We start from the raw sequence: 22,506 nt of genomic DNA on the forward strand, positions 1-22,506 counted from the left end.
TCTGCCTTGTCAGAGTTCAGCTTCAGGCACTTGGTTTTCATCCAGTGGGAGTTTTAAGTCATAAAGGCATTGAACTTGATCCGACAACTGGGCGTCTTGTCCGTGAGGGAGAGAATGAGTTGCATCCCATCGGCAGAGGAGAGGACATTGATGTGGTGAGTGGGTGATGCTGACTTGAGGGATCATGTATGCGTTGATGATGCTAGGGATCCTGGGAGGATCATTGTGGAACTTCGCAGGTCTACATTGCCAGGCTAACTGACTGGGTCCATCTTGTCAGGAGAGAGCAGATCCATTGGAGTGCATGTACTTTGATTCCAGTGTCGTGCAGGCACTGGATGAGGATGGGATGGAAAGCTGTGTTAAACACTGAGGAGATGTCCAGGAGGATGAGGATCGCTGTGTTTTCAATGTCCAGAGTCATGCAGATGTTATCTGTGGTGGCGATGACGACAGTTTTCGGGCAGAGATTAGGTCTAATACCAGACTGAATGGTGTTGAGGTGTTGGTGGTTACTGAGGTATTTGGTGCGCCATCTGTTGGTGATTTTCTCTACTTCCTTCAGCAGTAATGGTAGGAGAAAAATCAGTCTGTGGTCTACAAGGGTAGAAGGGTTCACTGAGGGTGTTTACAGAAAAGGAAGGACAGTTAAGTGTTTCCAAGTGTCTGGGAAGGGGTTAGAAGAGGAGGACACATTCCGCATAAGTGTGAGCATGGCGTTGATAGGTTGCAGTTCTCTGTAGTAGGTGTAAAGGGGACAGGGGTCCGATGAGGCCCCTAAGCGGGTAAACTTCATTGCGGCGGCGGTTGTCTTCTGGGGTGGGGCCATTTGATTAGCATTGGTTCTTTGGATACAATCGAGAGGTGCATAGCAAGGTCCCTTGTGTCCGGTTCTCGGCTGAAGATGCTGTAAATGGTGGGGATTATGTTGCTGAAGTATTCAGAGAGATTGTTGCAAAGGTCCTAAAACGGGGTGATTGAATTGGAGGCAGACATCGTGAGGTGAAATCCTTCACAATGGCAAAGATTTTGTTGTTTCCTTTTCTGGTGAAGAAGCAAAAGACACACAATTGATGGACGGAATGCAGAACAAATCAAAACATTCACCCCCAGTCAAGAGATCTGGGTTAAATCCATCATTCATTTGCTCACCATGTCACCCCAATTTAGACATGGCCATATGCAAATCAGTCTTGACCCTGTGCCTCATGGGAACAGTCCAGCCCGAACTACCAAGCCAAGTTTTCCCTGGACCAGAAACAAGCATAATAAGACCGGTTTCTGGGTATCACCCCATATCAGCCAGGATAGCTTGAATCCAGTGGCACAGAAAGCCCAGGACCCACGTCTGGACATAACAGGCACACTTAGGGCAAGGAAGCAAAAACAAACAATTGATGGACGGAATGCAGAAACAATCTAAACATTCACCCCAGTCAAGAGATCTGGGTTAAATCCATCATTCGTTTGCTCACCATGCCACCCGGATACCGGTCCTAGGATGTTTCTTTCTAGTCGAGTGAGGACCTGACCTGGCAGTTCGGCTGGACTGTTGATATTGGGCGCAGGGTTAAGACTGATTTGCATATGGCTGGGTTCAAACTGGAATGGCATGGTGAGCAAACAAACGATGGATTTAGGCCCATATCTCTGTACTGGGGTGAATGTATTAGATTGTTCTTCATTCTGTCAATCAATTGTTCTTTTTGCATTTGTCACCCGGGTATTCCCGTACGTGGGTCCCATGCTCTCCATACTACTGGAGTCAAGCTATCCTGGCTGATGAGGGGTGAAACCCCGAAACCAGTCCTAGGATGCTTGTTTCCAGTCCAGGGAGGACCTGGCCTGTTAGTTCGGGCTGGACTGTTCCCATTGGGCGCAGGGTCAAGACTGATTTGTATATGGATGGGTTCAAACTGGAATGGATTTAGCCCCTAATCTCTTTTATTGGGTGAATGTATGACATTGTTCTGCATTCTGTCCATCAATTGTTCATTTTCCTTTGATGGTGACATCGATGAGGTCCGCCAGAGAGGAACATTTGATCCCACTGCTTCAATCAGTTTACTATATAAGTGTTACACCTAATAAACTATTCACCGATAAGATGTCCACAGAGAAGTAGAGTTTGAAGCAGAGTATAAAACACATAGCGACATGAATTCTGTCATACATTTGGGTGACGTTGCATTGAAAAGTCAATATGGAAAGGTTTTAATACCCTTGATAATACTTCTGCACAACGTAAATTAATCACGAATCTGATTACATTTTGAACAATGAAATGTTTCACACTCTCATAGATCACTTGAATAGAGTAAACAGTTCATGGGAAATCAAAAGACCAGAGTAGCTTCTGAATGCATATTTGTCTGAAAATCTGCACCTCTCTCAGTAGATTCAGTACTCTTAGCTGTCTCAATTTGAGAAAACCAAAATACTTTAATGCTGAAAATGATACATTAGTTATCGAAATTAAAAATACGGAGATGCGATTATCGATTACTCCAGCCATCCCGCCTCTCCAGTCTATTGGGGACTTTTCAGCTGTTACTGTTAATCCCCCTGATTTTAGCTCTTCCCTTATTTGCTCTTTTGCAGAGTTGCCCTGTGCACAGATTGTTCTTGATGTAAATGATTCCCCAGAGGTTGCTAATTCCCCTTCACACCATGTAGCAAGTAAAGCCCCTAAACCCCGACCGAGAAGTAAGAAAATAAAAAAGAAAATCAGCCAAAAGACCCACGACTCTACCTGACTGTGCATAGGATGTTGTTGGTCCTTTTCTGCCCAATGTGGGAACTCCTGTTTGGGTCACTCATCTTTTATCTGATTTCGAAGCTCATATGGAACAGATTATTGGTTCATATTTTAAACCACTGACATCTAGGCTTGATAGATTAGTTACCACCATTAATAATATAGGCCTAGGGAGAACCCAGACGATTAGTCCATCGGGGAATCCTACAACTATTAAGCCCACTTCCACTTCCAACCCTAAAATTCCACCATCCAGTAAAAATATACCAGCTGTACCGGCTAGGGTAACTGGTAATTCTACCCCTGACTCTATTTTACCTTTGCCTAGGGTTGGAAAAGTAGACGCTGGAAATACCACAGTGTCGAGGAGGACCACTGAATTCAGAGCAAACCCATTGAACCAGCAAGCCCAAGCGAGCAGAAATAGTACAGAGGAGGGTTCTCTAGCTGTTCTGCCCACCCTTGATCTCCCTCCTGAGTCTTCACCATACGCTGTGGTCCTTGCTGGGGTTCCCCCTTTAAGCCAGGGAAAAAGTGAGGATTATTTTGAATTAAAAAACAAATGCATACAATGGCTTAATTCCAACAGGCCTCTCCCCCCTAACGTCTCCGGCGAAATATTGTGTGTTAGAAGAGTAGACTGGATTGGGACTGGACCTAAAATTATTGTGGGGAACTGTGTGGTGATTAACTTTAGGGACCCACGTTCTGTAGAATATATCTGCAGCAGGTCGCCATCCTGGTCTAACACCCAAATTTTCCCCCTACACTTGTCATATTTCTATCCTACTCCCATTCGGAGGACTGGACAGAATAGAGGTATGTGACAAGAGGGGGGCTGGAACATTTTACCATCCAGAACCCAACAAGGAGCAACATCTTGGGAGGGCTGTCAGCCGTATACCCCCTTACTTTAATTATTTCCACAAATAAATAGGTATAGCATGCTGGAACGGGTTGATTGACGCCCTGTGTGGCAGAGTTCTTTGCCCAAATACGTAGCAGTCTGGGTACCCAAATAGGGACATTGGGGGGCAATGATGATGGTAGTACCCCTGAGAACATAACATATATTAACACCACAGATGGTGGGATGGAATCAGGGGCAGGTACTATGCAAGTGGAGGATTGTGCTTCCCCCGAGTAAATGCTAATAGGGGAGGCAAGGGAAAAGCCACCAGAACCCAAGATCTTATTTTGTAGTACTGGGCCTGACCAAAGTAAGGGCGAACCATCAATCAACACCAGCTCAGTCGATAGAGGTATACAAATATTGTCCTGGAATTTGGCTGGGATGAAAAACAAACTGGCTTTAACTGAATGGGGCTCTTTTATGGCAATGCATGACATTTGCGCGTTTCAAGAGAGAGAGAGACGACTAGAAAGCTAGTCCGAGTCCCCGTGGTTTATATGTGTTATCAAAAGAGACTAGCTTAAATATGACCAATATTGTTAGGACTCTGATTAGATTTGTCATGGGCACCAACGAGGTGCCCATGACAAATCTAATCAGAGTCCTAACAATATTGGTCATATTTAAGCTAGTCTCTTTTGACAATGCATGACATTTGCCTGTTGCAGGAAACATGGGCACTGGAGGAGTGCGCAAGGACCGGCTTTGCCACTTTTGATGTCCTGGCGACAACTAGGGGTAGGGGGAGACCCTCGGGTGGCTTGTCAATATGGGTGGGCACGCACTTGGGTGTCCAGGCAGTTCAAATACCAACTAACTCTCTTGATGTCCAATGTGTGCTTTTAACACCTCAAGATAGGCCCCAGGTGGCCATATAAAACATCTATTCAAGACCACTCAGGAGTAGCCAAGAATCAGATACTATTGAAACATTAAAGCAGGTTATCCAGTCTCTCGATCCTTCAGTCGCCCTAATAGTGGGTGGCGACTTCAACTGCCAGTTTGAGCCCCTCGTGACTTTTGAAGCGGGAGAACCGGACGAAGAGGACCGGTTCTGGCATGTCCCCGATCCGCAAATCCCGACTGTCAGAGCATGGACCCCACTGGTCCTTCAAATTAAATCCTTCTCCCTCTCAACGTCTTTGCGGGCGTGTAATGGGAGATTGGAGCACGACAAACCGGGATCAGTCCCGTTAAATAGACTGGGGCAAACTTCTATCATCGATTATATTATGATGGAAGCTAGGCATTGGGACAAATTGTTGGAATTTAGGGTCCACCCACGGCAAGACAGCGATCACAATGCCCTTGTCCTAACACTCAAACCTGGGAGTTTTGGGCTAACAAACCCTGCTCCTATGTCTAAAACCCTGCTCCTATGTCTAATGGTCCATTGTTGCCACTTTTGATTTCTAATAACAGGCGGAGGGTAAAATGGCCCTACCTCCAGGACTCCCCCATTAAACTTGCTGAAATCTACCAGATAGCAATACTGTTGCTAATAGATATGGGGGATATAGCCATTAACAATTTGGATTTAGACTCCCAGGGTAGAGCTTTGGAAATTCATAAACAGCTGGCTGTCAGGCTTGTGGATGTGTTTAGTCCCATGGGAAGGGAAAAGCCCACCATGCCAGGACACATCCCTGGTATGACGTTGCCTGTAGGAAATCAAAAAAAGATTTGCTTTCTGCAATAAAAACTAAAGACAGAATTAATATTAAGAAATTCCGCCTGGACTATAAAAAGGCTATTATCAGGGGAAAGAAGCAATGGGAGGAGAGCAGATGGGAGGAGCTTAGATCTGCACTCTCACGCAGGGACTCCAAATCGTTTTGGACTATTGTGAGTTCTGGTGTGGGCGGGGGAGGAATGGCACCCGCAGTGTGGGAAACGCACTTCGGTGCGCTATACGCCAATTCGGGTGAAGAGACTATACTCCCTCCCAATCCCGATCCTCTCCAGGAGCATACACCGGTGGTGCCAAGGGAAACTGTGGCATGCCCCCTGATCCCTGTCTCGGGACCCAGCCACGAGCATCGACTGGCTGGGTCTTTGGATGGTGATCGGAGGCTGGACCCCCGGTTTCTTGGGGACGTGTATCATCTAGAATGAAGAAATCACCCTGAAGGAGGTCGAGTCTGCAATAGCAAGACTAATACCAAACAATGCCCCCGGCCTAGATAAAATCCCCGGGGATTTATTCCGATCCCAACCCGAAATAAGGGCACCGTATCTGGTTGTTTTATTTAATGCAATTCTTAGGGGAATCGACCCACCAGATACTTGGCTCGGTGCCGAGATCGTTCCCATTTTTAAGAAAGGCTGCCCATTAACACCATCAAACTATAGGCGTTTAGTCTCATAGACACCACACAGAAACTAATGGGCAGGATCGTTCTAGATAGGATCCGGGGGTGGATGGAAGAAAATGAAATACTAACCACACTCCAGGCAGGGTTTAGGACGGGTATTTCCACTCTGGATCAAATATTTCGGCTACAGGTCTTATTCTGGAAGACGGTGAGAATGGAGGGTGGAAGCCTCTATCTCATCTTCGTTGACCTGCGGGCCGCCTTCAAACTAGTCCCAAGGGAAAAACTGTGGAAACTCATGGCACCAACGCTATTTTGTCTTTACATCAATGGCCTTGTCGGCCATTTAATTGGTGTAAATGACAAAGACGCCCCTAGGCTGGCCAGCAGGCGAGTGCCCGCTCTGATGCTTGCGGATGACACCTTGTTGTTATCTAAAACATCATCGGGCATCCAGCGCACCCTGGATGGCTTTTCAGCATTCTGTGCTTCACGGGGACTGGAGATTAACTTGGACAAGACCAAGTTCATGATTTTCAATCCCCCAAAGCAGACACGCCCGAACCCAATTCTCAATGGTTCTGCCCTAGAGAGAGTTAAGACCTTTGTTTATCTGGGCATTACCTTGACGGAAAATTTTGACTGGGGTTCCCAAATCTCCAAATCAGCCCTTAGGTTATCCCAAGTAATGGGGGGCATTAGCAAAGTCCACAGAATTTCGGATCCCAAGCGGTCAGCCCCGGTCATTGAAATATACCGACTACAAGCAAGAATGGCCTCAACGTACGGTGCAGAACTTTGGGGTCACAAAAATATATCTAATCTCCTGAGTATCGAGCAGGGCTTTATGAGGAGCGTTTTGGGGTTTCCACCTAGTACACCACTCATTCCTCTACGACTTGACCTGGGGATGGAATCTATAGAAGAATTAGTATCAGCACGGCCCTTGCTCTATTGGAAGAGACTTTGGTCAGTGCCCGAACTAGCTCCATACAGAGAGGAATTTATAGAGGTCTGGGCTCTTCTAAAAGGCAAGAACATTCCGTGGCTGCACCACATCAAGTCTCTTAGTATTCGGATTGGTTTGCCTGAGCTCTAGGAGACCCCGGAGGTGTGTTGCCCGGGGATATCCAAATTGGAACTCAAAAGTCAGCTGAGGCAGCAGTATTCATTAGCCTTACAGAGTTCAGGTTTCCTAGGAAGACTTTCAGCAGTTACTCCTGGTGAAATCTGAATTGCGAGCAGAGGAATTCTTAAATGTAATCTATCCACCCCTTGCGAGGAAGCTCTACATCCAGCTAAGGCACGGCAGTCTACCACTCAGAGCATTTACTTGCAAATGGGCAAAATCAAAAAATATTGCCTGCCCGGCATGTAACTATAAGTGTGAAGATGTTCGCCATATAATGTTTTTTTTGCCCTGCGTATGAAGTTATAAGGAAATGCTGGCTGATTCCGATATGCAGGAATCTAGTGTTCAGATATTGTAGTCTGGCATGTAGGGTTTTAACATACGATACTCACCCCCCCCATCGGTTTTTCTGTATCTCGCTTTCTATTTGGCATGTGGCGTAGAAGGAAAAGTTTTGGATAAATTCTCGTGTTTAAATACGAATTTTAACTTTTTAAGTCTTGATAACCATCTAGTTTAATCCATTTTAATACTGATCTGTTATTTATTTTTTGTTTTATTGATTGTGCGTTTGTGTATGTGTTTTACTTGCACGTTTATGGTCTATGACTGAAATAAAGTTATCAAATGAAAAATCAGAAATTGCTTAACCCTCCATTGTAAAACAGTATATGACAGAAAGATTACTCCTAACCCAATTAACACGGTGAAAAAAAGAGAGAGCTCACTTCTCCCTGTTTAGGATGCTTCATACATATCATTAACTCTGCGACAAATCTTCCCTCACTTGGGATTTCCACACAAGGGCCGGGCTACAATCTCCCATGTTTTGTCCAAACTCGATTACGCCAATAGCCTCAACCACAGATCACCTTTACCAACCAGGAAAAGACTACAGCAGATTCAGGAAACGTCTGCCAGACTACTCTTACGTATAAAACCGCAAAACCACATCTCCCCTGCCTTGAAAGCCCTGTATTGGTTACCGGTTGCCAGACGATCCATGTTCAAGCTGCTTTGTATCACTCACAAAGTGATACATGGAATAGGAACGCTGTTCAAGAGGAATAAAATCACCAAACACATTCATCAAAGGAACCTCTGCTCTACAAATCCCAACGTACTTGTAAACAAACATCGGTGGCACACCCTTCTCTGTTCAAGCAGCCAAACGATGGAACTCTTTACCCCCCAAAATAAGATCCACGGATAAACATCTTATCTTAAGAAAACTACAAGAATTGTCTCTTTGCCACATAACCACCATACACAAACAGAAATATACAGCATATCCCTCTGTATATAAGCATTTACTTGTAGTATAGAACCTATATATGTGTACTGTTTTGTATCAATGAGTACAATAATTGTTTTTTATAAAATATAGATATTCGCTAGTTCTGCTTAACAAATGCACACATTACGCATAGTTACATTAATCTATGTTTTGAACATGTATATAAGTGACTGCATAAATAAGTATATCTGATCATAACTATCTAGAATTGCTTCACTACTGAATTACAAAAAATAAATAAATAAATATCAATTTAAAGTACAAAAACACTTCAAAACTGAAGTTTATTTAATGCATCTTTAATCTACATATACTATCTTCCTTTATGCATCTATATACCTTCCATGTACTTATGGATCTATATATTTATTACTTTTCTTCTAATTTAGCATAACCAATGCACTACCCTATTTCTCACCCTGTACCTCTATCAATATATCCTCTACCCTTACTAGATCTTCCCTCCTCTACCACTCTCATACCTCTTTTACTATTCCGATATCCCAAAACAAGTCTTTCTAAACACTTCCCTCTGACTCTTTCCCCGCCACCTCCCTTTGACTCATCCCAAGCCTCCTCCTACTGCTATGAGCTCCAAAACCAAACCAGAAGAACAAAGTTCTAAATCCTTACCTCTTCTATCCCTTCACTATCCTTCTATCCCTCTCTATCGACTCTTCTATCTCTTCACCACATCATTATACAGCAAGCGCTATATAAATGCAAACCTTTTTCCCTCTTCTATCCCTCCACTATCCTTCTGAATCCAAATAATTGACTAACATATCCACCACTCAAATTACTTTCATATTTAACTATACTAATTCACCACTAATCCTTCATGTGTTCCGGAGTAGCGTGCTACTCACCGAAAAATCACTTTGATGCCTCGTCAGGGGTAGTAAGAACTATGTAAATGCAATTACATTAGAAAACAATACAATTCTAAACTGCATTAAGGAAGATTTGTAAGCTAAAGATTAGATCCACTTTTTATTGCATGAGTGACATTTTGGCCAAATCATAACAAACCTTGTAGGGATCAGTAGGATCATTCCAGGCCACTTGAAACATATGCCGCAACTCTTCTGCAAGACCAATGCGAGCTCCACTATTAGCTGCAATGTAGATTCGTGGAATACCTTCCGCCCTTGCCAGCTCTGAAGCCCTCAGGAAAAGGAGGTCCTCCTGTGGCCCAAATGATCCAATTTTATATGTTATGTCATTGCTGATTACGATAATCTCCCGCCCTTTGGGGTATTCTGGGGTGTTCAGCTTCATCTTGAAAGCCACCATGCCAACCTAAGAAAATAACAGAGAAGGCAGAATATAATACTCTTTTTAGAGTAGTTTGTTAAAGACTGCATTAGGCTGTAACATTTCCATAAATAGTATTCTGAAATTATGGAACTGATCACAGCTAGAATATTATCACAACGTGTCATCCATTTTCTGTCCTACCTGGAGTTAGCAATCCTATTGTTTCAATCTGTTCAAAGGGATAACATTGGCAACCTGAGTAACATTCTTTTCTTTGAAGGGAATATGTTTGCTTAGTATGCCTGCCTTTAAGTCTGTGTCTTACAGTAAAAAGACAATGAAGTGAGAGATTTGCGATCTGACTCAGACACAGCTGGTCTGACCTACCATCTACTTGCTTTTTTACACGGAACACAATGATGTTAATGTTGCCATCACTGCCTTCCACAGAGGATGGGGGAATAACTTGAAGAACAGAAGCACAGGTTCAACATCCAGATGACTAATATGGAGTCTCAGGATTACCCTGAATGAAGAGGGCTCGGGATACAGAGTCAAGAAGAACAAGTTACTTACCTTCGGTAACGCTTTTTCTGGTAGATACAATATCTGCCTGTGGATTCCTCACCTTGTGAATATCCCCCTGCGTCAGAAACGTTCGGAAATTTTCTTCGTAGCACGCCGACGTGGACGACGTCACAGGAGTACGACCTCGCGCGTGACTCCGTCTGACGTCACCGACTCCTTATCAGGCCCACGCCGGCGTGATGACGTCAGTTCCGCCCTTTTTTCCGCAAATATGCAAATATACAGTGTACACAGTACATACAAATCAAATACGCACACAAAGTGTGCAGTAGAAATAACACAATAGCAGCAAACATATATACATAAAGACCAGGTATAACAGAGTGGACAACGGGGAGGCGGGTGGGCATGTGAGGAATCCACAGGCAGATATTGTATCTACCAGAAAAAGCATTACCGAAGGTAAGTAACTTGTTCTTCTGATAGATACATCTGCCGTGTGGATTCCTCACCTTGTGAATAGAGTCCCACAGCAGTCCCCACTCCCGGAGGAGGGTGTCCACTCTGCTATACCAGGAAATCTTGGAGGACAGAACGCGCGAAGTGGCCGTCCCTCCTCATCTCGGAATCCAAGCAGTAATGCTTCACGAAAGTGTGGAGGGAGGGCCAAGTCGCAGCCCTGCAAATGTCCTCAACAGGAACACCTCTAGACAAAGCAGATGTGCAGACTTTGCTCTAGTTGAATGTGCTCTAATACCCTCAGGAGGGTCCTTACCCGCCAAGGAGTAGAAAATCTTGATGCACAGGATTATCCACCTGGAAAGTGTGCGCTTGTGCACCGCTCTGCCCTTCCTGCAGCCAGCAAAACCAACAAACAGCTGGTCATCCATCCGGAAGTCTTTAGTTCTGTCCAGATAGAAAGACACCGCCCTCTTAGGGTCCAGGCGATGCAGTCTCTCTTCCTCCTTAGAAGGGTGAGGGGGAGGATAGAAGGTAGGAAGGGTAATGGATTGTCCAAGATGGAAGGGAGTTACCACCTTAGGCAGAAAAGCAGCCCTGGTCCTAAGAACCATCCTTTCAGCATGAATGGACAGGAATGGGGGCTTGGAACTAAGAGCCTGAAGCTCACTTACCCTCCTTGCCGAGGTGATTGCAACGAGGAAAACCGTTTTAAAAGAAAGAAGTCTCATGGGACACTTGTGCAAAGGTTCGAAGGGAGAACCCATCAAAAAGGTCAGCACAAGATTCAAATCCCAATGAGGAACCACAAAAGGAGTAGGAGGGAACTTATTAATGAGTCCCTTCAAAAATCTCAAAACCACTGGAGACTTAAAAAGAGAGGGCTGATCCGGCAAACAGAGAAATGCCGATAAGGCTGAAAGATACCCCTTGACTGTGGCAACAGCAAATCCTTGCTGCGCCAGAGAAAGAGCAAACTGCAAAATGTCAGACAAATGAGCCTTCAAAGGGTCAACATCTCTCTCCCTACACCAAGAGACAAATTTTGACCACCTATATGAATAAATGGACTTAGTGGAGTCACGCCTGGCAGAAAGAATGACATCCACCACATCGTGAGGGAGAGAAAAAGAACTCAAGTTGCCCCGCTCAATCTCCAGGCATGAAGGTGTAATGTCTGGAGGTGGGGGTGTAGAACCTGCCCCTCCATCTGAGAGAGGAGGTCTGCCCTGTGAGGGAGACGGAGCGGCGGGTGAGAGGAGAGGTGGAGAAGATCTGTGTACCACACCCTTCTTGGCCAATCCGGGGCGATCAATATGACTTGGGCCCGGTCTTGGCGAATCTTCCTCAGAACCCGAGGAATCAAAGGTATGGGAGGAAACGCGTAAAGGAGTTGAGAGCCCCAATTCAACTGAAACGCGTCCCCCAAAGCTCCTTGCATCGGATACTGGAGACTGCAGAATGACAGGCAATGAGCGTTCTCGTGAGTGGCGAATAGGTCCACCCGAGGAGTCCCCTACATCTGAAAGATGTCGTGAACAACCTCCGGGTGAAGCCTCCACACGTGATCGGCAGAGAACTGCCGACTGAGAACGTCTGCACGAAAGTTCAGAACTCCGGCCAGATGATTTGCCATTAGACAAATCTGGTGGTCCTGAACCCAGGATCAGAGACGCAGAGCCTCTCTGCAGAGACACTGCGACCCTACTCCTCCCTGTTTGTTGATGTACCACATCGCGGTCGTGTTGTCCGTCAGGACTTGAACTGACTGACCGCGAAGGGAAGGGAGGAAGGCCTAGAGCGCCAAACGTATCGCCCGTAACTATAGAAGGTTGATATGAAGCAACCTTTCCTCTGGAGACCAAAGACCCTTGACCTCCAGATCCCCCAGATGAGCACCCCACCCTAGAGTGGAGGCATCCGTGATCACTGTGGCAACCGATGGAGGCAGTTGGAAAGGCTTTCCTTGAGACAGATTGTCTTCCACGCCCCACCAAGATAGATCCGCTGCAGCTTCTCTGGAGATCCTCACTGACTCCCTGAGATCTCCGTTGTGCTGATACCACTGCCTGCGGAGGCACCACTGGAGTGCCCTCATGTGCCAGCGTGCATGGTTGACCAACAGAATGCAAGAAGCCATCAGACCAAGCAGACGAAGGACCTTCAGGACTGGAACAACCGCTCCATTGTAGAATAAAGGAATCATTTCCTGTATGTCGCGAATCCTTTGAGGAGGAGGGAATGCACGACACACAGTAGTGTCCAGTACCGCACCTATGAACAGGTTGCGCTGGGAGGGCACCAGGTGAGACTTGGGCACATTTATTGAAAATCCCAACCTGTGTAACAACAGAGTTGTTTCTTGCAGATGATGGAGCACCTTCTCCGGCGACTCTGCTTTGATTAGCCAGTCGTCCAGGTAGGGGAAAACAGGAATCCCCGACCTTCTGAGATGTGCAGCCACCACCGCCATCACCTTGGTGAAAACTCGAGGCGCAGTAGTAAGTCCAAAAGGAAGGACCGCAAACTGGTAATGCTGCGATCCCACCGTAAAACGGAGATACATCCTGTGCGACTTCAGGATTGCGATGTGAAAATACGCATCCTGCAAGTCGATCGACACCATCCAGTCTTCTTCCATCAGCGCTTGAAGAACCTGAGCAAGGGTGAGCATTTTGAACTTCTCCTGTTTGAGATAGAGGTTCAAAATCCTGAGATCCAGGATTGGTTGAAGCCTGCCATCCTTCTTGGGTATCAGGAAATACCGGGAGTAGCATCCCTGACCCCTCTCCTGCTCTGGAACCACCTCTATTGCACCCTTTCGGAACAGAGCCAGGACTTCTTCCTGCAGGAGAAGCAGGTGGTCCTCCGAACAATAGCCTTGGCAAGGAGGGTAATTGGGAGGGAACTCCTGAAAAGGAAGTGCATACCCATTTTCTACGAGATTGAGAACCCAAAGATCTGATGTAACCGATTCCCAATCTCGTAGAAAATGAGTAAGCCGACCCCCTACCGGACCCACATGATCCAGAATGGTGGATCTAGGGCTGCTTTGCTGATGCGGGTGGGGGTTGGGCATTATTGGAGGAAGTGGAGGAGGAAGAGACTTGACGCCCACGTCCACAACCTTTCTGTCTACCTCTATAGGACTTGTATAGAGGGTTCTGCTGCTGTTGCTGTTGCTGTTGGCCCTGCCTGAAGGGACGAAAAGAAGATCTACCGAAGCCTCTAAACTTCCTAGTTGTCGATCCTCTCATCTGGAGACCCAAAGACCTTGCAGTAGCCCGGCTATCTTTAAATCTCTCCAGTGCGACATCCGCCTTTTTCCCAAAAAGACCAGTCCCATCAAAAGGTAGGTCTAGCAACGTGGATTGCACATCTGCAGAAAAATCCGAGGATTTTAGCCATGCGGCTCTCCTGGTTGCAACAGTAGAGCCCATAATCCTGGCAACAGAATCAACTGTGTCCATGCCACTCTGAATAACCATGCGTGCCGCAGCCTGAGTATCGGAGACCACTTCATTAAAGTTCTTTCTATCCTCCTCTGGAAGCTTAGATGACAATTGCTTCACAGAATCCATCAGTGCATGGACATATCTACCCAAAAGACAAGTAGCATTAGTGGATTTTAGGGCCATGCTGCCGGAAGAGAAAATCTTCTTTGCAGACTGATCCAATTTTTTTGAGTCTTTGTCTGCTGGTACCTGAGGAAACGAACCTGCAGACCTGTTAGAACATGCAGCCTGCACCACCAGACTCTCCGGAGAAGGATGCGAAGAGAGAAATTCAGGGTCACCAGGAGCCACTCTGTAGCGTCTTGCAACAGACCTAGAAACAGCAGGAGCAGTCAATGGTCTCTTCCAGACCTCCTTTATCGGATCAGTTAAGGCATCAGTGAACGGCAGTGTAGGTTCAACAATAGAAGAAGGAGAGTGCAAAACCTCTGTAAGGATGTTGGGCTTGTACTCAACAGTAGGCAAAGTTAAGTTGAGAAGATCTGCAGCCTTCCTAATAACAACATGGTAGGGTGCCACTTCCTTGGATGGTGCATCAGAAACTGAAGGCAAACCCCACTCAGGAGAGAGCTCCAGACCACTAGCATTCTGTAGGTCTTCAAAATAATCATCATGATCAAGAAGCTCACCCTCTTCCACATCAGAATCTTCACCTCTTTTCTCTTCCAAGAGACGCTGAGCCCTGCGTCTCGACCACTCCACACGAACCGAAGTCGACGAATCCGGTAACGACTCCGACGGAGCCGGTTCCGACGTCGAGCGAGGAGCTGGGGTAACTGGAAGACGAGACTCACGGACTGGCGTGGTACCTCGATCCAAACTACGAGGTCGATCCGGAGTCGGCGAAGCCGAATGCGGAGTCGAAGACCTCGGTGGAGCCGCACCGAGCCAAGGTGTAAGAGGCGCCGGCATAAATGGCACAAATGGAGCTGGGGCGTAAGATTGAGGAATGCCCAAGTTGAAAGCTAATGGACCCATGGGACCAACAGGTGCTCCAGCGGGGTACATTGCTCTGGAGTAAACTCCAAACATTGCATTAAGGAAATGCGAGGGGTCCTGTCCAGGACCAGGAAAAGGAGGGTACGAACCTACCGGATGATCTGAAGGAGGATGTTCCGACATAGGCTCATTCTGACCTTCCTGATCCACAGGAGTTTCCATCGGAGTTGGAGTTTTAGGAACTACCTCCTCCTCTTCCTCATGCTCCGAAGAATGATGAGACATCAGATCCGGTTCTTGTTCCGGAGCCGGAGAACATCCGAGAGACTGAGCAGGAGAAGGAGAAACGAAGTCCTTATGATGTTTACGAGACTTCTTCTTCGAATCCGAGGACTCCTTCCCCGAATGATGTCTAGAGCTGTGCTTCCTCCTCTTGTGTTTCCTCTTCGAGGAGCTCGAAGCGTGACCTGAAGCCGATTTGGATCCAGACCTCGATCTCTCCCTGGACCTCGACCTCGCTCCGGACCTCGACCTCGCTCTGGATCTCGACCTCGACGCCGACCTCGACTTCAAACGAGATTTTTGCCTCGACTTCGAGCGTCTCGACGTCGACCTCGAAGATCTCCCAGTCTCTCTTCCTTTTATCTTCGCAAGAAGAAGTTTTGCCTCACGTTCTCGTAGTGCCTTAGGGTTCATTTTAAAACAAGACCGACAGTTCTTAACGTCGTGGTCTGATCCAAGACACCACAAGCAGTCGCCATGCGGATCGGTGATTGACATCATTCGAGCGCAAGACCCACGTTGCTTGAAGCCTGTCTTCCTCGACGACATCTTCGATGAAAGAAGAAGAATTAAAGGAAAAACAGCAACACTGTAACAGTAGAAGAATACAAAGTATCGCAGAAGATCCCAAAAACCGTTAGCGTCAAAGACGCGGAAAAAAGGGAACTGACGTCATCACGCCGGCGTGGGCCTGATAAGGAGTCGGTGACGTCAGATGGAGTCACGCGCGAGGTCGTACTCCTGTGACGTCGTCCACGTCGGCGTGCTACGAAGAAAATTTCCGAACGTTGCTGACGCAGGGGGATATTCACAAGGTGAGGAATCCACATGGGCAGATGTATCTATCAGAATGGAATGCCTTTAAATGTTGGACAGGATTCTGCACCGATGTCTGCCTCTTAATCCCATTTGAAGCAGCGCTCCAGCTGCACTGGTCTTATTTTTGATTTTGAGACTTGCAAGGTTAACTACTTCAGTAATTAGCCATCCAGGTAAGCGCTATAGCATTGCAATTTGGGCATAAACTTTATACGTTCACTGTTTGTAGATTTAATATTACTAGTTATGCACCCTAGGTGGCATAACTTATTCTACAGCCAGTTGAGTTTTGGGGCTGAATAGGACAGATTTACAAGCTCTGTGTTGACTGTGCAAGTCAGTATTTGAGCAATCATTAAAGGCAAGAAGCAAATTTTTTGCCACAAGTAGGTAAGCACGATCTGACTGTAAATGGGCGAACAGTAATGGCAGTAGGTGCAGGTAGTTCCTAACTGTGCTGCACAAGCCTGTTCACACTCCATCCCTTCTGGAACCTGAGAGTGAGCAGTGCAACCAGGGAATGTTGCATTAAAAAATCATCTATGCATTGTTTGTATTTTTAGCAAGTATTGTTTATGTACTCTAGATGGCATTACTTATTCATCAGCCAGGATAGGTTTTCACAACTTGGCAGGGTAGAGTTTTCTGCACCATTATGCCATACATGTAGTTAGACAGGTGCGCAGTAACAAAATGCAGGGACCAGAGTTTTTCTGCTGCCACTAGTAAAGTAGAGCCGGGTCACTATGGGACCCATCTGCACGTGACTGTGAGCAGTGAAACCATTAACTGCATGCACTGTGGCAGGTATATAAGAAGCAAATTTTGAGGGCTGGAGAGACAGTCTAGAGCAGCTCATTGCTAAACCCTACTGAAACAGGCCGCTGTACACGGGTGAATGATGGCAGCAACAGGAGTTTTGAGGGCAGACTCCCGTTGCCAGCACAGTAAGGCACAACAAGAGTCAGTGAACAGGCACCACAACCAGGAAATGCACCCCACAGGCAATATGATGGGAGAGAAATTACCCCTTTTTGTCGTGGACTTACCATTTTGCCTGTCTCAGCTGACTGGCTTAAGGGCTCTGTGCCCTTAATTACTGCTAAACAATAGTAAAGAGTCTGTGCTTCCCCAAAAACATATGCTGTACACGGCAAATCACAGTTTGGCCTATTTAGCCTCCCTATAAGTCCACTATAAATGGTGCCTAAAAGGGTGATTTGGATATGTCTGGGTACAAATTACGGTGGTGTGGTGAGCAAAATCCGATGAATTAAACCCAGAAGTGTGACTTGGGGTGAATGATTGATTTGTTCAGCATTCAGTCCATCATTTGTTTTTATTGCTTTTATCAATCCTAAGTGGGAAGGGTACACCCAGATGTGGGTGCCGTGCTCATTGTGCCACTGGATTCAAGCTAGCCTGGCTGATATGGGGTGATACCGCAAAACTGGTCCCAGGATGCTCGTTTCCGGTCCAAGAAGGACCTAGTTTGGCAGTTCAGGCTCGACTGTTCCCATGGGGAATAGGGTCAAGACTGATTTGCTTATGGCTGGGTCCAAACTAATGTTTCCTGGTGAGCAAAAAAACAATGGGTTTAACCCCGATCTATGATTGGAGGTGAACTAAGTGCACTGTTTGTTATTTTTGCTAAAAGGCATTTATAGCAGGAAGGTTAAATACCATATGTAATTTTAGTATGTATATACACCATCCACATTTATCACAATCAATTATGTCTGCAAGGAGCATCACTGTCCTCTTGCTGGGGTGAAGTTTAAATGCATTACAGTGACACATGGCAGGCAGAAGTACCATTACCATGTAGGAAACCCTATTTTCATTTAAGTAACCCCTAAAGTGTGCCTTATAGACTCACATGGCAGGATGCCAATGAACAAGTGACTTACTGTCGTTAACACTCTTTCTGATGGACACTCTAACCGCAGATTCCTCAACCTAGCAAACTCCCCAGGCGCTAGACTAGGTCCCGAAAATGTTTTCCATAGCAGTGCTCCCTGAGCCTTTGGGTGCATATAAGTGCCACTCTTTTTATTTTAAATAAATGTTTTGATTAACACATTTTTCCCCTTATCAAAAGGCATTAAATTGACATTAAACACATACAAGGCCACATAACAGTACACATGTCTCGTTGATTACAAAGATATATCTAATAGCACCAGTCTACTTCCATTTTGATTCATGGCATTAAGTTCTCGGCAGACATTCCCCCCCTCCCCACCCTCACAGTGGAATTCTTATTCAGGCTTGCCTCCTCTCGGAACACTGTTAAAGTCTGTGCCCCCCCTTGCGTGTCACTTAGCTCCAGGTCTGTTGGTAATTGGTACCCAAGTATCTTACTCAACTCTCCCATTACGTTGGCCCAGTATCTTTGTATGTGTGTGAAATCCCATAGAGTATGTATGAACGTGCCACATTCTACCGTACATCGGAGGGAACCAGGTGACTCTGATCGTCCCATTTTGTGAAGACGGGACCTTGTCACATACGTTCTATGAAGAATTTTAAGCTGAATCAGCCATAGCCTCATTTTGATTGCCACCTCCCTTGGGTACATTAGAGCCGCCTCCCAGTCCGTGTCCTACAGGCCTCCCAGGGTGCTCTCCCATCTGTCCCTCAGGGCTACCAGGTAGTCTGGGATATTATTAATGAGGGTCCTGTAAGTCCAAGAGACGGCCTTTTCCGATATTTTCTCCTGGAGGAGTCTACCCTCCAACGGCGCGAATTTGGAGGTGTCTGCAATGTCTATTACTTCCGCAATACATGCATGTTTTATCTGCAGATACTTATACCTCTCCCTGTCACACATCTGAAATTCTAACTTCAAGGCCTCAAAGGAAATAAAGGAGCCTTCTTTTATCAGGTCCCCCACTTTAGAAATTCCTATCCTGTCCCATTCCTTGAACGCCTTTAGTTTCCCAATACATCAGGGAGACGCGAACCTTCCCATAGTGGGGTCTGCCTTGTTATCTTCTTGCTCCCGCCCATTTGCTCAGCCTTCCATGCCTCTAGTTTCCTCTGAGTCGCTGGTAGCAGGTGTCGAGCCCCCTCTCCCCCTTAGATGTAATGCAAATGGGAGTGTACTTCAAATTGGCTTCGCTCCAGTGCGTATGTCGGGTGCAGTCTCGGATGATGTCCCCACGTATTTATTGCGATCAGATGTGTAGCCCGGTAATATAATCTGATGTCTGGGAGGGCGATACTTCCGTTGTACTTTTGCTGCAATGTGCAAAGCGCGATCCGTGGCTGCCCCCCATCCCACAGCAGCATGCGCACCTCTCTATCTATTGCCCCAAACATATCTTTCGGGATCTTGTAATGTGTGTTCTGGAAGATGTATAGAAATTTGGGTAACGTGATCATCTTAAACTTTGCCATTCTACCTAACAATGTTAGGGGCAGCCGTCTCCACCTTTCCACGTCTGCAGGACAATCTGTCATTACCCTACGAATGTTCCGTGCAAGGCAGCGTGAGATGTCTGTTGATATGTACATACCCAAGTACTCAAACCCTTAAGTGGTTACTTGCAATTCTCTGGGGAGACCTTGTAACTCAGGGGGGCCCTGCAACAGGTAAATAATCTATTTGCCCCAGTTAATCTTGTAGCCTTTGTGCTTTCCGTAGTTCTCCCAACTCCTGGAAGAGGGTAGGAATCGTGGATGAGGGATCGGTGACATACAGGAGGACATCACCTACGTACAGCGAGATGCGTTCTTCCCTCCCCTGTGCTGTGAACCCCGTGACCCTCAGGTGGGCTCTTACCTGGCACGCTAGTGATTCTAGGGTCAACGCAAAGAGTATCGAGGACAGTGGGCACCCATGTCTAGTGCCTCTTTCTACAGCAAAATCCTTCGACATCTCCCCGTTAACCATCACTGTCGCCGTTGGTGACCTATAGTATGAGTTACTTACCTTTGGTAACTATTTATCTGGTAGAGATGTTGCCTAGCCGCAGATTCCTTAACTTAAAATATCCCCAGGCGTCAGACTGAATCCAGAATTTTTTTTGCGGCAGCACCGGACGTCGTCCACGTACGGCACGTCAGCGAGGTCATACAAGTTCCTCCCAACCCACTGACGTCAGTTTTCCTCGGAGTGTGATGTATTCCTATAGGTTCTGTATCGATTCCCCTATTCCCGGCCCTGTTCTGGTTAATACTTAACTAGCAGCCGACCCACGGTGCAAAACCGTTATCTGATTAAGCCACACCACGGCACAAAAACGTGTTATCTGATTAGGTAATAACGCATGCCATCTAATTAGACAAGCACTATTCCTCCAGCCCCTGATAAGGCATACGGAGTTCTCAAAACAAATCAAACCTATGACAACCTGGGAAAATCCCTGCGGCCATTGTTTTGATTTCACCGAGAACTTCAGCAAAAGAATGTGCGAACAAGCCCGTTCGTATGACATCCTTATTGACGTATCCATGTCCATCCTTACGTCAATCTCGACACCTTACAGGTATAAATATTACCGACATTGCCTTAAGCAAACACACGCGGTGGTGACGAGATCGGAGCAGCGAGACGCGCTGAGGAGCCCAGCAGAGAGCGAAGCCCACACACGCTGCCCCGCCTTCCTGACGCGCTGAGAACGAGACGCTGTTTTTCTCCTGCCGAGAAATCTAGCTCCGGCGCTTCCATGCAGCCCTCGCAGGCAGCTGGAATATCAAGACCAGAGACGAGAGATACCAGCCCTCAACCATTCTAGATCTCAGGTACAGAACTGAACAACCCCTTGCAGAGAATTCTTGAGTCAGTCACTTGGCAAAACAAACTTAACTTAAACTGCTACTTATCTACTCCCGCCCACGTATTAGGCTTAGGTCAGGTACACTGGGGTAGGCGTGGTTAGAAGCACCAGTTGAGTACGGTTAGTCAAATGTATATATGTATGTATCTATTTTAACTATCATATGGCTTAGAAACCATATCAATGCTTCTGCAGTATTATTTTATACTTCTGCTTTTATTGTATGCACTTTACTTAACCATAAGTATCGCAATAATATCGATTCATTTCTCTTGTACGAGAAAAGAGACTGATCAATAAATAACATCTTTTATTGAACACGCCCGTCTCTTCCTTTTCTCTACAAACTGGTGAAACTAAGAATGCACGTACTGACTGAGTAAAATAAGTAGTCTTTTGTTTTCAGACGACTCGAGAGATACACTCTTGATTGGGGGAGAGCAACGTTGTCATGTTCTATGGTTGTCAGAAACTAAATCCCTTCTTGTCTATCCAGGGAAGTTAAACTCCTCCTTGTCTATTCGAGAAAGTTTCTAGTGAACTCTGAGCTAGCTGGCAAAACCAAAAACTTTAAGTCTAATATCGTCAGTAGAAGACCTAGTTAACCTCTGCCCTAGGTCTATACTATTGAAGATATTATTCCAATGCGCAGAGCCTATTGGGATAATAGGAACTACACTACATGGCGCCCAACGTTTGGATAGGCGATAAAACTAACGCAAGACATTAGAGTAACTCAGTCGTGCTTTTTCACACAGAACCCCTTTTTTCCCATAATACTCCAAAGACGTCTGGAGTGGGTAAAAGGTCATATCCGCCAAACCTCGTAGGAGGAGACTCCTATGTATGGTTCTTGGTTTATTCAACGTTGAAGGGTACACTGTTCCAAAATATTGTGCATCTAATCTTTGTTTCCATAGAAACCTGATCTGCAAACAAACAGAATAACCTTCCTGTCGGTAAAATGGTAGACAGTGATGATGAAAGGGAGACAGTTAGACTAGCAGCTGAACTCCTAGCAGCTGATAATACTCTGCTACAAAATGACCCGGATATAAAACTCATCCCGGTCAACATAAGAAAATCTATAACTTTAAAACTTATAGAAAATGGACTGACATCGAGAGGTGGTACAGTCATATTCGTAATTGAGGCACACGAATATCGGCAGACAGAGGTATTCTATTCATGGATGAACTTTCCAGCAGCAAACGCTGTAACAAAAGAGTTCCACTATTATAAAATAGAGGAACCACCGGATACCTACACTCCTTTCGAGGAGGTGGAAGTACCACTCAAATTCCAAGAGCACCTGCTCTTGTTTAATGGCGCCCTAAAACATAATAATCACATCACCAGGCTCGGTCCACTAGGTAGACCAGGAGCAACGTGGCCGGTCCTAGCCGGATATACACCACATCCAGACATTGAAGAAATGTCTGCACCAGATCTTTTAGCACAGCTAAAACAACTAATCAAAATACATAGACAATTAGTCCAATATG

The 22,506-nt window shown here is 46.0% G+C and overlaps 1 protein-coding gene across 10 annotated transcripts in view; it reads right to left on the bottom strand.

Moving 5' to 3' along the window:
- The window catches only part of ACACB (acetyl-CoA carboxylase beta), a 2,338,068-nt gene that overhangs the window by 661,635 nt on the left and 1,653,927 nt on the right, over window positions 1-22,506 (bottom strand). For all 10 annotated transcript variants that reach the window (XM_078667379.1, XM_078667377.1, XM_078667383.1 and 7 more), the window contains one exon: window positions 9,448-9,717. In XM_078667379.1, coding sequence (XP_078523505.1) covers window positions 9,448-9,717 — 270 coding nt within the window. The remainder of the gene's footprint in view (window positions 1-9,447; window positions 9,718-22,506) is intronic.

The sequence above is a fragment of the Lissotriton helveticus genome, chromosome 11, assembly GCF_964261635.1.
Source record: "Lissotriton helveticus chromosome 11, aLisHel1.1, whole genome shotgun sequence".
Classification (NCBI taxonomy): Eukaryota; Metazoa; Chordata; class Amphibia; order Caudata; family Salamandridae; genus Lissotriton; species Lissotriton helveticus.